The sequence below is a fragment of the Stegostoma tigrinum genome, chromosome 7, assembly GCF_030684315.1.
Source record: "Stegostoma tigrinum isolate sSteTig4 chromosome 7, sSteTig4.hap1, whole genome shotgun sequence".
Taxonomy (NCBI): Eukaryota; Metazoa; Chordata; class Chondrichthyes; order Orectolobiformes; family Stegostomatidae; genus Stegostoma; species Stegostoma tigrinum.
Window position 1 is genome coordinate 35,589,360 of NC_081360.1, and position 19,634 is coordinate 35,608,993.

Here is a 19,634-nt window from a genome sequence, read left to right on the forward strand (position 1 = left end):
GCTCCAGTTTCCCTAGCCCGCCTCCTGCTGGAAAACCTCATTCATGATTTAGTTACCTCCAGACTTGATCATTGCAGAATATTCTAGTCATCACTCCATCTGTCAGTGTGATTTAATTGGAATGTGCAAATCTAGGTAGGGTCGAGGAACAAAGGGAACTTGGAATACAAACACATCAGTTGCTAAATTTTGCATTATAGGTTAACAGGGACAGTAGATAAGGTAAAAAAAACAAGCATCTGGCTCTATGTCTAAAAGGATAGAATTTAAAACAAGGAAGGTTATTCTAAACCTTCAACAAACTTTGCCAAAGGCCACACTTAAGAGTAGTTCTGATCACTGTGTTATAAAAATGTGATAGAGACATTGGAAAGTGAGCAATGAAGATTTGCAATGATAATATGAGAAATGTGTGGGTATACACTTCTGGAAATGACCAATAGGCTGGGTCACTTTTCTCATTAGAAAGGAAACCTAAGAGGTTGCCTAACTGAACTGTTTAAAACCAAAATAATTAAATTACAATTTTAGAGTGGTTTCAAGAGAGAATGTTCCCTCTTGTGAAGGTGAGCGCTACTTGAGGTCATCTATGCAAGATGGTCACCAAGTAAGGGCGGCTTGGTGGCTCAGTGGTTAACACTGCTCCCTTGCAGCGCCAGGGACCCAGGTTCAGTTCCACTCTTAGGTGACTGCCTGTCGGTGTGGAGTTTGCACATTCTCCCTGTGTCCGCATGGGTTTCCTCCGGGTGCTCCAGTTTCCTCCTATAGCCCAAAGATGCGCAGGCTAGGTGGATTGGCTATGCTAAATTGCCTGTAATGTTCAGGGATGTGTAGATTAGATGTGTTATAGGGAGATGGGTCTGGGTGGGATGCTCTCTGGGTTGGTGTGGACTTGTTGGGCCAAAGGATCTGTTTCCACCCTGTAGGGATTCTATGAAATCCAATAGGAAATTCAGAAGAAATCACATCACCCAAAAAGTGGTAAGGATGTGGAACTCTCAAACACACAGTGCTTGAAGCAAATAGTATAGATGCCTTTAAGGGGAAACTAAAGAGATAAAGGAGTACCTGGTACAAGACTGGAATTGAGAGGCGGTTTAAATGCTGATAAACACTGGTATGAACTCTTTGGGCTGAATAGCCTGTTTCCATGATATGTATATTAGCGTAAGCTATAAATCCTCACCCTTAAATTCTGCTCCTATTCATGCCTTTCTTTAAGGGAAGAAATAAGATTAATTAAAATAAATAATGTAACTGTACAAATCTTTCTAACCAAAGTTTCTTTCCTTTCTTGTTAATGAAACAGTTGGTAGAACAAGATGTCAAAAACCTTGAGGACCTGCAGGATGAATTTGATTTTAGATACAAGACACTACAAACACAAGGTACTTTTTATAGTGCAGAGTTGTTTTCACCAGGGCAGTCACGAACCAGCACTTGTGATGCTTTGATACAACTGGATTGGGGTTAATGCTGATGCTTAACGCCAGTAATTGAGTATGGGTTCTCTGCTTTGGCAGCAGTGATGTAAATGTTTTATTCAGGAGTCATCTCTTGCAACAATTCCAGGAAATCCAAAATGTACTCATGTAGAATGTCATTGGAAATGAAGAGCAAGTAATATTTAAAGGAATATCAGTTGTTAAATGGATGTGGCAGATCTTGGATAATTCTGATAGCCTTTTATATGGCTGAAATGCATCTTAATTCAAGAGTATATTTTGTCATGACTGAATGAAATAACAAAGAAATAACAGATTAAATAAAGGAAATTGAGGACCTGAGTGACAATAGCAGATCAGTATTTATCATTGGATTATTAATGTAGAGGCACAGACTAACCCTCCTGTGACATGAATTCCACAGTGAAATTTAAATATATGTGGACTAAAATTGATAGTCTGCTTCTTAAAAACCACACATTATTCACTAGTGTCCTTTCAGGTGAGAAAATCTGTTCCAACACAGTCTGGTCCACCTGACTCCATTGGTTAGATTGACTAATATCTGCCTCCTGGAATGGCTGAAAAACCGCTGAGTTTCATGAAACGTACAGAGACGTCAAATAAATAAAACAAAACAGAGGACTTGTGTCTAGCTAGGCACTGGAAATAACAATAGTAGACCCGGCCAAAGTTGTCTTCACCACTCATCTGGGGACTTGTGCCAAAATTGAAATAGCTGTCCCATAGAAGAGTTGAACAACAGTCTAACAGGCAAAGTCCCAGACTCCTCCATCACCACGATAGACCCAATGGAACAGCACAGTGGTATGCAGTCAAGATGGAATAATTTGGGAATTTTCAATATTGACTCTGGCCAGCATGAAATTTCATGAAAGAAGGTCATGCATATGCAAAGAAATTTCCTTCTGATTACCTCCTACCACCCTCCTTAGGCAGATGAATCAGTAGTCCTCCATGTTAAATACTACTTGTGGGTGGGACCCTGTGGAGATGATAGAGGCCTCATACAATGACCACAAAACCAATGAAACCACCTGCTTGCCACTTCTGCAAAAGGCCCACCCCATCTTGTGTTATTTAAGCACTTAACAGGTTCATGATAGGCTTTCCCCCAAAATCAAGGGGTTGGTAGTCCCATCTTCTTAAAGCTGTTGGCCACTCGGACACTGGCAGCTCTGCAGTGCTTAGCACCACCACTGGGAAGGTGTTTGCAGCTTCCATTACTATATCCATCTGAGGTCTCAGATTACGGAATCACCCTCAGCCCAGCTGAGTGAGGGTGGGAATGGGGTCGCAGTGGAGGGAGGAACTCACATTGCTTATATCAGTCTTTTAGATCAATTGCTGAGTGCCTTTGAACAAGGGACCTAACCTTTCCACCCCAACTCCTGGAGACAATATTTTTGCTTGAGTGCTGCCTACATAACAATCTGCCTGGTTCCAGGTTAATACCATTGATGGTAGGATGAGGCCTTTAAACAGTCATTAATTGCCTATTTAGGAGCCTGAATTGGCAGAAAGACATCCGGCCCATCTACAGGCTACTCTGTCACAAACAAATAGGGTGGTGGCAGTAAGGTGGCAGGGTCTTCATTCACCATCTTTCCAGCTAATTAAATGCTACACCAACAAGTTCCTCATAGGGAGAGCATATGATTTTGTCCAGACTGTAATCTTCCTGGGGTCTTCATTTTCCATTGCTAAGAATGGCTTAATAGGAGGACATATCTGCCAGTCGGTGTCTGCAGTAGGTAGTGAGACAACTGACAAGCAGAAGAATGTAGTTGACCGCATCCTCACCAATTTTCCTATTGCAGCTGCATCGGCCCATGGTAGTATTGAACTCCACACTGTCCTGTGGAAACAAAGTCCTGTCCTGTCATCACACTGTGGATGCCCTCTCTCCTGAGCTCACAATATGCTAAGTAGGAGAGAGTCTACCACACCCTCTTGCAGTCATCCCTTGAAAGTGCACTTCTGACATTCTTCCGTTTCTGGTCATTATGCTCCATTTAACTGTTACTCACTGGCTGTAATGGACACACAGAATGATGTCAGTGTCTTCCATGTGCCTTTATCAGAGTTAACTTTGTTTTCTCAGAACATAGTGATAGGAACAGTGTTCATGTGAAGGAGGAAGTTTTTCGGTTGCAAGGAATGCTCAATCAACTGGATCATAAACGAAAGGTAAATTGCTATTATGCAACATGAACAGAGTCATTTGTAGTTATGGTACAGTTAAGGCCATTCAGCCTCAGTGACTCCACTGACTGAAAAAGAGCTGTTCACTCATTCCATTCTCCACTTCTTGACCCACAGCCTTCAAATATATATCCATAATGTTTTTTGTCAGCAAAAAGAACTGCTGCTTTGACCACCCTTTTGAACAATGAGTTCCAGACCTTCATCTCCATTAAACCTCCACTTAGCCTCCTCTGTTTCAAAGAAAATAAATCCAACCTATTCAGTGTTTCTCATGCAGGTGGACTGTCGTAATTGAAGAAGGCACCTCACCACCACCTTCTTAAGGTCAGCTAGGGACAGGCAATAAATGCTGGCCAGCCAATGATGCTCACATCCCATGAACGAATTTTTACAAATACTGCAGTTCTGGCAACATATTACAAAGTCATCTCTGTACCCTTTCTTGAGTGGTCAAATATGTCCAGTAATGAGCTGATCAGAAGTGTAAGCAATACATTAACTGTGGCCTTATTAGTATTTTATACAGATTTAGCACAACCTCCATGCTGTTGTGTTCTCTCTCTCAGCTAATAATGGAAGTTACCTCATTTGTTGTCTCAACACCTTACTTTATGGATTTATGAACTTGCAGCCCAGGTCTTTCTGTTCTTCTACAATTCTCAGCATCCAGCTGTTTTATTTTGTATTCTTACACTGCGTTTGCCCTCCCCAAATCAATTACCTCACATTTGTCCAGATTGAATTCCACTTGTCAATTTTTTTGTCCATCTTGCCAGTCTTTTGATATCTTCCATATCTTTACCTGAAGCTATCAACCACATAACTAATTTTGTATCACTCACAAACTTCTTATTCATGGCTCTTGATTTTCATTCTAAATCACTTTCTACAAAAAAGCAAGGAATTTGGATATTAAGCCCTGTAGGCACCCCTGGAAATGGCCTTCCACTCTCAGGCACACACGTCGATCATTACCCTTTCCTTTCCCTGACACTGACACAATTTTAGATCCAACTTATTATTTCTCATTGCATCTAATGTTCATAGGACCATAAGATATTGGAGCAGAATTTGACCATTCGGCCAGTTGAGTCTGGTCCAGTATTTATATTCTCAATCCCATTCTCCTGCCTTCTCCCCATAATCTTTCATCCCTTTACTAATCAAGAACCTATCTCTCTCTGTTTTCAATGCACTCAATGACTTGACCTCCACAGCCTCCTGCAGCAATGGGTTCTACAGGTTCAGCCCCCTCTGGCTCAAGAAATTCCCCCTCATCTCAGTTCTAAAGGGTTATCACTTCACTCTGAGGATGTGCCGTTGGTCCTAGTCTCTCCTTCTCCAAACACCTTCTCCATGTCCACTATATTGAGGCCTCTCAGTATTCTGTAAGCTTCAGTGAGATCCCTGCTCATCAGTCTGAACCCTGTTGCCTGCACACCTAGAATCCTCGACCAGCCCCCACATATCAAGCCTTTCATTCCCAGAATTATTCTTGTGAATGATGGGCCTTAGTTTTTTGCTTGTCTGCCTTTGGGCATCTTGTTAAAAACCTTGCTAACATTTATGTGGACAAGTTTATTGGCCAAAATGCATCACCAACCTCATCAACTACTTTTGTCACCTGAAAAAATTCAATCAAGTTAACCGCTCATGATCTTCCCTTATCCAATCGATGGCTTGGTAAGTGGCATTCAATACTTTGTCAGATCATATTTTTCCAAAAGTTTGCCCACACAAGGTTAGGCTGACTGGCCGTAATCATTTAGATTATCCCGTAGAGCAGTACCCCATCGCCAAGCATTTCTAATGAACCATTTGTTCAGCATTGTTATATAAAATACAGTTATGATACAGTTGCCAGATGGCATCATTATGAATGCCGTCTGAGTTCTGACAATAGTTAATGCACTTAGATCTCAGCAAGCAATGTTTTTCAGCTGCAGAGGGGAAAGAAGGCTTTGTTTGATAGTTTCTTTGAAGACTTGTTTCACTGAGTTGAAGATAGGTTGAAAAAATTAGGAAAAGACTGAGAGGAGACTCAATATAACCATTTAATATCATCAGGGATCTGGGCAGAATGAATACAGAGAAACTGTTCCCAGTCATGAGATTGGGAATAAGAGAAAGAGGGCAGAAATTTAAAGTAAATGGCAAAAGAAGAAAATGTGAAGTGAGGAAAAAGTGTTTTCACACAATGGGTGGTTGAGGTCTGGATTGCACCGACAATCGTTCAATGAAGGGCAACTTTTCATTTTGCATCTCAGCTTAGGGGTAGACATATTAAATATGTACTAACTTGCCATCCCCATGTCTGAGAAAATTCAGTTGATTTTTTAAGATTTGACTGGTGAGGCTTTGCAAGCATCTCGGATTATTGTAGGCCTCACCAGCAGCTTCTGGATAGGTAAAGAATGTTGGTCGAGGTCTACACCTCAGGGGATCCAGTAGCAAGGTGGGGGACGCTTTTCCTTTGCTTCCGTGATTTTTTAGATGTTACCCTTTTGCCCTCCATCCATGTCTCTGATTGCTCTTAGATTGGAATGATTGGAGCTCCCCCTCATAATTTGGTCGGCAGGTCAGGTTATCCAGTTAGAAAACGAGCCTCCTTTCTAGCCTGGTAGAAAGGCAGATCATCAAGGAGGCATCCAGTTGGTGAACCTGTTAATTGATGGCAAATTGAGAATATCCCCAATGGGTTTTCTTGTCTAGACCTTAATTGCTGAGGAGGCAAGACTCGGGCCAAGGTTCTCTTCAAGGCCACCTTGCTCCCATTATGTGCCTGTCCAGCCACCTACATCTGTGGAGGATGGTTAGTGAGGTGAAATTCTGTCTGTATTTAGGTCATAGATATTAGGGATCTACTCACTGTTGAATCTCTGTATGACCCAGGAGGTACTCCATAAAATCACAGAATTGTTAAACCAAATGGATTTTCTAATGAATAGACAACTGTTTGAAGAGCTAACAGAATGGAAACAACGACAGCAAATTGCTTGCATTGGAGGTCCACACAATACCTGCCTTGATCAACTACAGAATTGGTAGGGTATAATGTATAAGAATTCTTTTCCATTTTCAGTACAATGCATGCTTAATATGGTGTACTTGAGTGATGTAAATTCTTTTGAACTAGGTTTACGTTGTTCGCAGAAAGCTTGTTTCAGGTCCGAAGACAGCTAAAAAAGCTCGAGGAACTGCTGCAGAAGGTGACTTATGAAGGAGATCCAATGCCTCTGCAGAGACCTCATTTGGAAGAAAGAGTGAACATTTTGATTTACAGTTTCATCAAAAGGTATAAACCATGATTAAAACAAAAAGACAACTTTTTAAAATATGTAATCCAGAAATTCTGGTGCAGAAAATAGTTTTTTTAAAAATTCATGCATGTGATGTGACCGTCGCTGCCTACGCCAGCATTCATTGTCCATCCCTAATTGCCTTTTAAAAGGTGTTGCTGGTGTTTTTCCCAGAAGTTACAATGTGTATGTAGGAGTGGTGTTTTTGCTAAACCTTTCTATCTGTGCATCTGGCAGAAACTTTGAACTGTCAGCAATGGTGCTCTGGACGTCTTGAGATTGGGATCCTTCTGGAAGTCAGCATCCAGATGGCCTAAGTGCTCCTATTCACCCTGAGATGGGGAGAGGGAAAAGTAAATCTATGTAAATGACCATGAACCTTGCTCTGGATCGCATTGGATTGAGCAAAATTGAGGAAGATTTGGCACATGCGCCAGCTTTACATTGGTCATACATTAAGTGGAATAAGTCATTTATAAAGAAAAGAGTCGTCCCCTGGTACCTTACTAAAATAACAATGCTGAATTTGTATCTGACACAAGTGCAGTCCTGGTAATGCTTCATAGAGAAGCCCCACCAATACCTAGGAGAGCACCATAGAAATGGACACAACTCTAAGTTTATCTCTGTCTTTTTACCTCTGTTCAGAAAAATGCAAACAGGGGAAATGTACTCTAACGTTTCTTCTCACTCAACTCAATTGCAGCACCTGATAAACTAAACTAAAGAGCAGCACTGATCAAGCATGTGATTGTAGTTTTACACTTCTTCAAGGATAGGATGCAGAGTTTTAATCTAGGATAGGATAAAATGTGAAATTAGAGAAATAAAAATCATGTAGGCCAATGCATTTTACCAAATATAGTTCAGCTGTAATTTGTTTAAAAATATACCTGTGCTTAGTGAAGCAGCCACTTCACTGTACCCAAATCCACAGTGGTTCAGCTACTTAAACTGCGAGATAATTAAATTGATTCTTAAAAATTCTACATCTCCTTTGAAGGTTGTGACTTCTGCTGTGGCATGGTTCATCAATAACAACAGCTGTGCTACCTTATTAAAATAGCAATTCTTCATGCATGAACCTTGGCAGTGAGTATCAACAGGTCCTTTAACATCAGAGGTCATGATTGGGTGTGATCCTATCTTTAGCCAATGTCTAAATAAGCATGCATATCAGCAGTAATTCTGGAAGTGTGTTCAGGAGCAGCAGTAAGGATGATTTTGATTTTGTTCAGTTACTAACCCAATAAAACCAAATTCAAGTTTAAGATCTTTGTTATGGTCCGATTTGACATTAACTATTTCTCAGTGGCATTGACAAAGTCTGCTCTAATTGGTTCAGCATTATGCTAGGTGGTAACTTTTTGTATTAATTCAAGGACAAGTAATCTTGAGGTGTTACCACAATGATCATTTTGCATCATCTAACTTTTAAAATTAATAGATTACAATCATAATTAGAATTTCAAATCCACATAACCAGAGTGTATATGGTCTGTGTAAATAGCCACAAACTTTATTTTTTGTTCAATTTATTCAGTTCCTTCTTAGTAGAAAGACAGCCTTGTATGCCAACCCATCCACAAAGACCGATGGTCCTAAAAACAGGAGTGCAGTTCACTGTGAAATTAAGGTGAGCGTGCTTTTTTCTGGTTGATAAAATAATGCTGTGATGAAGTTTTATTCAGTAACATTATGACGTTTGAATATTCTCAGACCGTGGTTCTGGCAGTAACTTTGACATTGAGCTCCCTCCTGCCCACCAGCACAATCCTCATCAGAAAATGTGCCATCAGTGTGTAGCCACTTCATCTGCATGCACCAGTGAGTTTCTGTGTCATAAAGATATTCATCTGTCAGCCCTACAGTGCCAAAATCTGATTTACTGCCATTCATCATGGAGCTTGACATAAAATATTTTTGTTTAAGTTATCATCCTATTTGGAGTCTTAACCTGAAAATCACTCCTCCAACGTTTCAGAATCCCTACAATCCAGACGCAGGCCATTTGACACATCAAGTTGACACTGACACTCCAAAGAATATCCCACCCAGTCCCACCATATGTCTCTAACCCTGCATTTCCCCTGGCTCATTCACTAGCCAGCACATCCCTGGACACTACAGGGCAATTTAACATGGCCAGTCCACCTAATCTGCACATCTTTGGCCTGTAGGAGAAGTCTGGAGAACCTGGCAGAAACCTGTACAAACAAAGGGAGAATGTTCAAACTGCAGTTTACAGTCATTTAAGGGGGGAATTGAACCTGGATCCCTGTTGTTCTGAGGTAGCAGTGCTAACCATTGTGCCACCATGGTGGAGGTGCTCACTAATATCCTTTAAATTGGCATTCCAAAACTGACAAGACCCACTGACCTATAATTTCTTGATAATCCTACAGACATTGGAAAGGTAGCAACTCCAAAAGTAAGACACTTGTTACGTCCGTTCAGAGTATTGTGTACAGTTCTGAGCATCACATCACATTGTAGGATGTGAATGCACTGAAGAGATTGCAGAAGCAATTTACAAGAATGGTTTCAGATGAGGAACTTCAATTATAAGGATAGACTGAAGAAGTTTATCCTGTTCTTTTTGGAGAGAAAATGGCTGAGAGGAATTCTGGTAGAGATTTTCAAAATCACGTGAAGACTAGATGGGGAGAATAGGAAGAAACTCGTAAAAGGAACAAGAACGGAAGGGCAAAAATTTAAGGTGATTTGCAAAATGGACAAATTTGACTTGAGAAAAATACGCTTTCACACAGCAAGTAGTTAGTGAACGGAATGCAATTTGTTTAAAAGTAATGTGTGAGGATATGGGCAAAAAGCAGGAGATTGACACGCAGGTATTGACATTCATTTGAAGAGTTGCTAAAATATGATGGGCTGAATGACCTCCTTCGGTGCTGTAACACTTTTTTTTGATTCTGTGATAAAGCATCCTGCCCCAGTACCTGCCTCCATCCACTTTGGGACACTGGCTTTTTACTCTGTCCCAGCCTGACAAACTCCTCAGAATTAGAGACAGCCTGCTGTAATGGCTGAGTAAAAGTAAATTTACTAAGAATCTTATTCCTGAATGAGCATGAGTTTTAAAAAATTTAAAAAAAGGTCCGTTTGCAACATTATTAATATTTCAGTTGCATTGTAGTAGTTGCATGTTAGTAAGTTTGAAAGGCTTATTTTCTTTTTGACATAAATTATGACTGCGATAAAGGAACTAGATTCTGATCCCTTTCTAGGCAGACAGAGAGAGGAGTTGCCTGTTGCAACTTTATAAATCTGGGAGTAACACTGCAGGAAATGCCTTAATGTTCAATTAAATACTAATATACAAATTGCCATTTGTAAAAGTTTGTTTTTGATTTATAGGTTTTTGGTAAAATTACCTGAGTTGAACTATCAGCTAAAGGTGAAAGCTACAATTGACAAGTATGTTAAAATTATATTCTTTTCTCAAGCTAAAAAATAGTATTTTAATTCTGCAGGGTTTTTTTGGTCTTTCTATTCATTGTTTTCTTTTGTTTGCAGAGAGAGCTCAACAGCAAGAGGGTAGGTGAAAAGAAGTTAAAAGTTACACAACTAATTTGAAAAATTTTGGAAGTTCTTGTACACATTGTAATGACATGCTCTTCATTCACAGATATCGCAAATTTAATATATTAGGCACTAATAGCAAAGTAATGAACATGGAAGAGTCAGTCAACGGAAGTCTTTCTGTGGAATTCAGGCACCTGGTAATAAAAAAAAATTATCCATTTCAAAATGAACACTTGATGCCTACAATATAATCAGTCTACCAGACTGAAAACATTAATCAGGATTGCCTGATGATGTAATACATACAGCACCACCTGATATGACATTTAACCACCGAGAAATTCCTAGTTTTATTCTTACTTTGTGCTGAATTGGGTTCTTTGGGCAGGATATCTGTATAAGCAAGGAAAAAGGTGCACAAATGTTCCTAGACCTAATTGTGAAATGATTGGATTAGAACAGGTTTGGTCGTGGCTATGATGTCTTCCAAAACAGCCTGTTGACATTCATTTCCTTGTCTGGTGACTGGAAAATGATTAGTGAGGCGCTACCCTGAGTTAACTTCTTTTATTTAGTTTCAGTTTAACATCTGAGTCGCAAAAACAGAAATTGCTGCAAAACTCAGCAGGTCTGCAGCATTTGTGGAGAGGAATCAGAATTAATGTTTCAGGTTGAGTGATCCTTCCTCAGGAGGGTATTGGTTTGAACCCCATTCAAAGGCATTCTCTTGTTCAGTATTAGAAAATGTTATATTATAGCATACTTTGCTACATAAGACAGAAGTTTAAAAAAAAGTGATAATTATTCAACGGAGAAAAGGGATTTCTAGTTTCATGATCAATGCTCCTCTTTTAACCAAAGAATTCTATTCCAGCCAGTCTATGATTTTTATATTTTGTTAACATAGAACGTTGCAGAAATAACTCACTGTTTGAAATGCTTTGATATGGAATATATAGCACAGTATTGATATCTACATGCATTGAAAGCAAGCATCTTTAGGAGAACATTAGAAAACATAATTATTTCAATATATGCATGTTTTGACAGCAACTCAAAGAACAGAAATCCTCTGCAGGAACTAAAGGAAATGAGGTAAAACTTTCAAATCCGCTATTAATCAATCGAGTTGTGCTCAAATAGCCAGCACTGTAGAAGAATATTTTCTGCTGCTCCTTAAACAGTAACATGTCACAGTTCAAATACTTAAAGCTTCTGAGTCTAAGATATTAAGAGATGAATTATTGTTAAATATATTGAAAATGTAACAGCATAAATGCATTAGGATGACTGGGTTGTAAATCTGCAATGGTAAAGAGGCTGGGCTATTTCCAATGGAGCAGAAAAGGCGAAAATCAGATTCAATTGAATGGTTTCAAAAATGCTGAATAGTTTTGATATGGTGAACAAAGAAGGATTATTTATTTTAAAAAAACCCAAAGAACTATGGATGCTGTAAATAAGAAACAAAAACAGAAATTGCTGGAAAAGCTCAGCAGGTCTTGCAGCACCAGGGAAGAGAAATCAGAGTTAACGTTTCAGATCCGGAGACCCTTAATCAGAAGGATTATTTCTTCTCATTAGAAGGTCAGTAATGAGCAATCATCAATTTTAGTAACATGATGGCAAGTAAGCTGAAAGGTAAGAATACGTCTCATTACCCAATGCAGTGTTGGAGTGTGAAATGCTTTATCAGAGAAGAGTGGAACCAAATGAATTACACCTTTTTAAGAAAAATTATCTAATCAAAGTAGAGGAATATTCAGGACTGTGAGGAGGTTGGAGTACAATGAGTTTAGTTTTGGATTGCTCAACTGAGAAAAAGGTAGAAACATAACTGAGTTGCCAAGCTCTCTGCTGTCAATATCTATGCGAAGTTTCAAATGCAAGTTCATGCATTTTACTGATATTGTACAATATAGTTTTCTTTCTCAGTGTCTTAACAGCTTGATTCAAATTCATTACACATTTATTGACAAAAGTATTCCAGACAACAACCTTAAATTCAAGCTGTATTAAACATCACATTGTCTAATGTATACCTCAATTGATTAATATTAAACAATCATCCCTTCTTGAGCCTTGTGCTAAATTCTGATCAACATGATTTTTTATTCAGCCACTTGTTCATTTTACCAAGTCTTCCTTTTTGTTTGTCACTTTTCTAACTGTTGTTGTTGTTCCCTTAATTTTGCAGGGTCCTCTGATTGTGACAGAGGAGCTTCATTCAATCAATTTTGAGACACAATTTTGTCATCAAGATTTGGTCATAGATTTAGAGGTAAGTTCATTCATGCACTTATCAGGAGATTACACCAATAACATCACATCAGCTTACGAAGGTGCTGCAGGATTCCTAACCCACTCTTGTACCACAGTTTTTAAAGGGCTGGTCCGGTTCACTTTCTGGCCATTGGCAATCAGATGTTAATAATGGGATATTCAGTTATGGTAATGCTATTAAATGTCATGGGCTTGGTTACATTCAGTTTTTTAAGATGGTCCTTATCTGGTTTTTGTGTGGCATGAATGTTACTTATCATTTGTCAGCCCAAAGCAGGATATTTGTCATGAATGTCCTAATTATTGTGCAATCATCAGCAAACATCCCTATTTCTCTTATGATGTAGGAAATATCATTAGGGAAGCACCTTAATTTGGTGGCCCTGAGGAACTCCCAGAGATGTCCTGGAGCTGAGATTTCAAAACTCTAACAACCTTCTTCCTTAAAGCCAGGAATGACTACAACCAGCAAATGGTTTTATTCTTGACTCCCATTGAGCCTAGTCTGGCTAGATTTCTTGCTGCCTTGATGTCAACAGTAGTCACTCTCACCTCAACTCTGGAATTCAGCACTTTTGTCCATGTTTGGACAACTATCATGAGGTCAAAAGCTATCCAACACTGGGACAATGAAAACTGCTTCTCAGTGGGCAGGTCAGTGCTGACCAAGTGCCACCTGATAGCATTATTGTTGACACCTTCCATCACTTCACTGATGATCAAGAGTAGACTGAAAGTGCTGAGTTTGTTTTGTGTATGTATAAATGTTCCATGTAGATGCCAAGGCTATAGCTGTACTAAAACAGCTTGGCTAGGTGCACTGTTCTGATGAAGTACTGAAGACGTGCTACAAAACTAGCTGTGCTCCTCGCCAAGCTGTTCAGTTAAGGCCCATAATCTTTGCAGTGTCAGTGTCTTCAGCCATTTCTTCATATAATATAGAATAAATCAAATTGGCCAGAGTCTAGCATCTGTGATGCTGATGACTTCCAGAGCAAACAGAGATGGACTATCTTCTCAGAACTGCTGCTGAAGATTATTGCAAATTCTTCAGCCTTACCTTTGTTGTGATGAGCTGACCTTCCTCATCATTGAAAATGGAGATGTTTGTGGAGCCTTCTCCTTCAGTGAGTGTTTAAAATTGTCCACCACCATTCACAAATGGATGTGGCATGACTGCAGAACTTAGATCAGACCTGTTGTTTCTGTATACACTTAGCACTGTCTATCACTTACTGCCTGTGCTGTTTGGCATGCCTGTAGTCCTGTGTTGTAAATTTACCAGGATGGCACTTTTTTTTGGTATGCACGATTGAGCTCCTAGTTGGAGTCGGAATCCTCCTGGTGGGATTTCCTCCCTACAGGCCATATTTAATTATTACATCTGCCCAGATAGGGTTTACGTTGCAATGCAAAAAGCTCCCAGCTGATCAGAGGATGACAGCTTTCTATTCCAAATAGTGCAACCGAGGAGCACTGGCTGTTTCCAATAAAACACTAGGCTTTTACCAGCTTCATTGTGGGATCCATGGACAAAGGTAGGTGATGGCATCAAATGGGACTCAGGGGTATTGGATAACCAGGGGTTGGTGGGAGAGAACCTAGGTCCAAGGAAATGGCAGGGGCTGTGGCTGTCAACCTTCCTTACTCCATGTGCCTCGACCAGGCATTGAGTTTCCCCACCCATCTCCCACAAGGTCACTGGAAAATCAAAGAAGCTTGTTGATCTCCCAGTGTGGTGAATTCTCCACTCAACACCCACTGAATGTGAGGTTGGATGAAGCCCTTCAAATGGGCATTAATTCCCTCCCACCACATGCTGTCCTGACAATAGTGACAGGGCACTACCCTGCACCCTTCCACCATCAAACTACTTCCCACCCTTAGAATTCACCTGCAAGAAGTCATTAGTTCCTTCTTTTGTATTTTTCTTAACTGCTAGAAGATTGATGTGTACTATATTTAACTTAACTTCTGTGCTTGTCTTTATTTTTAAATGACAGACCAGTTCTTTGCCTGTAGTGGTCATCTCCAATGTCAGTCAACTGCCTAGTGGCTGGGCTTCTGTTATATGGTACAACATGTTAATGAACGACCTCAAGGTAAGTTTATCAATCGTCTCGTTTTTGTCAAATAGAAATGAAAATGGTGTGCATTCCATTAATATCTATCTTAAGCATTTTAAAAATCACACCTCTTCATACATTTTATTTTCGTGTTTTCCATTACATGTTAATTTCTCTGCATTAGAGTGCACCCTGCCGTCATAACCTTATCATTGTTGTAATTACCCTTCAGCCAGAATTGGCACTGTTGCACATAAGTTTTGCGTCTTCCAGGGTTAGTTTACAGTGAAGGTCCAACCAACTCTTGCACTCTGCTCTCAAATTGTTAAATTATTTACCAGAACAACTTTTAATGTAGAAATTTGTATTTCCTCAAGGCCAAATGAAAAATTGTCAAAGCCAAGTAAGACAAGTTAGTGGGCTATGGATGCAGGATCATCAAAAGTGCAGAGAGAGAGAGAGAGAGAGTTTGAAGGAAACTGTTAATTAGAGAGTGTCAAAATGCAGGAAAGCAGTGACAGAGCAGATTAATTGAAAACCATTTCTCCTGCAGAGATATGGATAAGCCTATAACAAATGTTTTTCGTATTTTAAATAAGCTTTATTTTCTGATTGATTCTGAGGAGGTGGACATTGCTAGTAAGGCCAGCATTTGCTATCCTTGTATAGTACACTCAAGTTATTGCTTGGAATTCTGTAACCAGTGTCCCAAGGTCTGCATATCCTTCACCACTCCCATCCCTTTTCACTCTCCAATACTCTCCTCTTCTGTATTTGTCCCTGGAAACAAAAGCTATTCCACAATTCACAAACAACTTTCAAATTCTCCAGCCTTTACCCCCTTCGTCTGTTACATGAACAAATTCAATTTCACTGGTCCACATTGCTACTGAACAAAAACATTCTGATTTTAAAATTCTCATCCTGATTGGCACGTCCCTCTAAAGGTTGACTTCTACCTTTTTCGCTATCTTCTCATGCCCAATAATGCTCCAAGACATCTTAGCTCAACTAATTCTGACATCTTGGGCATCTCTGTTTAATTACTCCTCCTTCACTGGCTGTATGGGCTCCAACCTCCGAAATACCCTTCCTATGCTTTGGACTGAATGGTCAACCAAGCTTAATTGGCTGAAAGATCTACTCCTGTTTCATGTTCCTGTTAGCTCCCTAACCTAGTTTCTACTGTCTGTAAAGTGGCATTCCCTTGTAATGTGTTCCACAGTTCCATAAATATTGTCATGGGAAGTTCACCTGATATTCTGTGCTGTCTTGAAGGCAGGCTGCACAGAAATTTTCCCCTTTAAGTTGATGCACATGCAGGCTGCTCAAAGGAATTTAAAACGTCTGTGTGCTTAAACAAATTACCTGTGTACTTCAGAAAAATATTTGAGGATACATCATTGGCTTCCTTTCTTATTCAACTTCCCAGTCTGGGATTGTGCTTGAATCCTTCACGGTGGTAAATAAATTGTCTAGATCAACTTTGCCAGGTTTCTCAGAATTCTTGCAAATTTATAATACCTTGAATTTTCTAGATTTTTTTATCTTTTTGGGAGTATTAACATCTATTTTTGATTAATTGCTTAGAACTACATAAAATACATTGGCATCTGAGCATAGTCTTTACAGCCATGACACTGCATGCATTTTTACAAATGACTTTGGACATATTTGATAACTGGTCAACTGTATGAAAAAACTGTTATTGCTGGGGAATACCCTGTTAGTATCTGTTAAAACAAAAGCCAGATGTAATCATCAGGCAGCAGCTGTTGTCATTTTGATAAAGGTCATACAAGAAATGTCAGCCTGTGTTTTCTCTTTGCTGTTAGAGCTGCTGGGTATTTCCAGCATCATCTGTCTTTGCCTGAATATAGTTGCTGAGTTTATTATGTCTCTTGCATTTTGCAGAATTTGGCTTTGTTCACCAATCCTCCTACTGCCACTTGGAGTCAGCTGTCAGAGGTGCTGAGTTGGCAGTTCTCTTCTTATGTGGGACGAGGTCTGAGTTCTGACCAGCTCAACATGTTGGCAGAGAAGCTACTGGGTAGGTACAAGAAGATCAGTAATTAACTGAATTTGGTCAATAAAACCCCAACACACAAGTATTTTCACAGATGAAACGAAACAGACTGAAATTTCAGGCTTCCCTTGAAAATTGTGGGCAATGGCTTATTGCTTTGTTGGTACCATGACAATGCTTTCCTATCATGGATCAGCAGAATAACCCAACCCATAACATACGTTGGAGCCTAATTGCTAGTTTTAGTCTGTACACACCGACCAGAGCTTGGCTGAAATTCCCAAAATGAAAGGAAGCCTTCAACCTACAGATAGGATTCTAGGCAATGTCTTCTTCACCCTACTTCAGCTTCATAACTTTGCAACCGCTTTGAGCAGGCAAGCCCACCCTGTGTCAGGTTAAAATTGCCTCAGATTTCTCAGAGACCCCACCTTCAGTTCTTCATTCCAAGTACTAATTTATTTAACGTAAATCTTCCATTTCTTTTGTAACATCAGTCTTAAATTTTGAACTAAAGTTTTCTCCTTCATTTTTGGCATGACAAACTTTGTCCTTTTTATAAATACTTTAATTCAACAAGGAATGTAATCTAAATGTCTGATTATAAGGCTTAAATTTGGCTGCTCACTTTCATTGGTAGATTGATGAACTAGCACCCCACCTGCTGCTTTCCTCGGTGTACTACATCTCAAAATGAGAATTAGTCTAAGTGTCAGAAGTCTGAAAAAGCAAAGGCAGGCGAAACCACAGGAGAGAGGGGAATTACTGTCCAGCTGCAGCATGACATCCCAACTCCTATACTCAATGCACTGACCAATATCGGCAAGCATACCAAATGCTTCTTCACTACCCTGTTTACTGTGATTCCACTTTCAAGGAACAATGAACCTACACTCCAAGGTCTCTTTGTTCAACAACACTCCCCGGGACTTTGCCATTAAGCACATATATCCTGTCCTGTTTTGCCTTTCCAAAATGCAGCACCTCACATTTACCTAAATTAAACTCCATCTGCCGTTCCTTGGCCAATTGGCCCATCTGATTAAGGTCCCATTGCACTCTTTGCTGCCCATGACACCACCAACTTTGGTGTCATCTGCAAACTTATTAACCCTACCTTCTATATTTACAACCAAATCATTTATATAAGTGACAAAAAGTAGTAGATCCAGCACCAATCGTTGTGGCGCATCACTCGTCTTAGGGCTCCAGTCCAAAAAGCAATGCTTGAGAAGGTGGTGGTCAGCTGCCTTCTTGAACCACTGCAATCCATTTGATGTAGGTACACCCACAATACCTTTACAGCAGGAATTCCAGGATCTGATCCAATGTACCTGAAGGAACAACAATGTGTTTACAAGTCAGGGTAGTGAGTGGCTTGGAGGGAAAACTGCAGATTTCCATGTGTTCTCAGGTATTTACTGCCCTTGACATTCCAAATGGAAGTGGAAGTGACTTTGAAAGGTACTGTCTAAGTAGCCTTGGTGAATTCCTGCATTGCATCTTGTATATGGTAACAGTGCTGCTACTGAGCATTGATGATGAGAGGAGTGAATGTTTTTTAATGTAGTGCTAGTCAGGCAGGCTGCTCTATCCAAGATGGTGTTCAGCTTCTTAAGTATTGTTGGAGCTACAATTATCCAGGCAAAGGGGGAGTTTTCCATCAAACTCCTGACTTGTGCCTTATAGATTGTGGACAGGTGTTGGAGAGTCAGGAGGTGATTTATGCATTGCGGGATTCCTAGCTTCTGACTTTTTGTTGTAGCCACAGCATATTCTACATATATATATATATATAATATATATACAGAGCTAGCAAAGTTCATATTCTGGTCAATGCTAACCCTCAGTATGTTGATAATGATAGATTTAGCAAGCATTGAATGTCAGGGGTCACTGGTTATATTCCTTCATGCTGTAGACAATCATTCCAAGGCAAATGTTACATGCCACTTATCTCATGCCGAGAGCAGTAGGTGATAATCATCAGTAGGTTTCCTTGTTTGTGTTTTTTTTATCTGATGGCATGAGAATTCATGGGGTCTGGAGTCAATGTTAAGGATACCCAAAATAACCCCTTCCTGACTGTATTAACCATGCTATCACCTCTAATAGCTCTATCCTCCTGCTGGGACAGAACATAGGGATAGTGATCATGGTGTCTGTGACACAGTCATACATATAGATTTACACCTTTCAGTCATTGTCAATCTGTTGCTTGATTAGCTCCCCCAGTTTTGGCGGAAGGTTCCAGAAGTTAGGGAGAAGGCTTTGCAGGATTTGTCAGGGCTGTTTTCAGTATTTTAGCCTCTGGTGTCTGGTTCAATGCCAGGTGCTCCATTCAGTGGCTTTGCTACAACTGAATGGCTTGCTAGGCCATTTCAGAGGACAATAAAGATTCTACAACGTTGTTGTGAGCCTGGACTCGCACACTGGTCACAGCAAATATGCTTCTTTAAAGGACAATACAGAGCCAGATGGGCTTTTAAACCAACAAATAATGGTTATGTGTTCACAACTGGGTTAGCTTTTTATTTTATCAAGTTCAGATTTCACCAAACGCTGGGGTGAGATTGAAACCCATGTTCCCAGCATTACTCTTCGGATGGCAGGTTAGGACTCTGTGGTGGAATACATGGCAAGTGATCCACCACCTTCCACATTCAGTCCCTTTACCACTGACACATTATGGCAGCAGTGTGCAAGTTGTATTGCAATAACACACAGTGGCTCCTCTGAC

The 19,634-nt window shown here is 40.0% G+C and overlaps 1 protein-coding gene across 1 annotated transcript in view; it reads left to right on the forward strand.

Annotated features, from left to right (window-relative positions):
• stat4 (signal transducer and activator of transcription 4) overlaps window positions 1-19,634 on the forward strand; it is a 99,976-nt gene that overhangs the window by 61,979 nt on the left and 18,363 nt on the right. Inside the window, exons 6-17 of the mRNA XM_048534935.1 lie at window positions 1,310-1,388; window positions 3,571-3,656; window positions 6,567-6,718; window positions 6,811-6,969; window positions 8,517-8,609; window positions 10,352-10,411; window positions 10,511-10,531; window positions 10,623-10,716; window positions 11,570-11,614; window positions 12,717-12,800; window positions 14,806-14,904; window positions 16,783-16,918. Of these exons, the coding sequence (XP_048390892.1) occupies window positions 1,310-1,388; window positions 3,571-3,656; window positions 6,567-6,718; window positions 6,811-6,969; window positions 8,517-8,609; window positions 10,352-10,411; window positions 10,511-10,531; window positions 10,623-10,716; window positions 11,570-11,614; window positions 12,717-12,800; window positions 14,806-14,904; window positions 16,783-16,918 (1,108 nt within the window). The remainder of the gene's footprint in view (window positions 1-1,309; window positions 1,389-3,570; window positions 3,657-6,566; window positions 6,719-6,810; window positions 6,970-8,516; window positions 8,610-10,351; window positions 10,412-10,510; window positions 10,532-10,622; window positions 10,717-11,569; window positions 11,615-12,716; window positions 12,801-14,805; window positions 14,905-16,782; window positions 16,919-19,634) is intronic.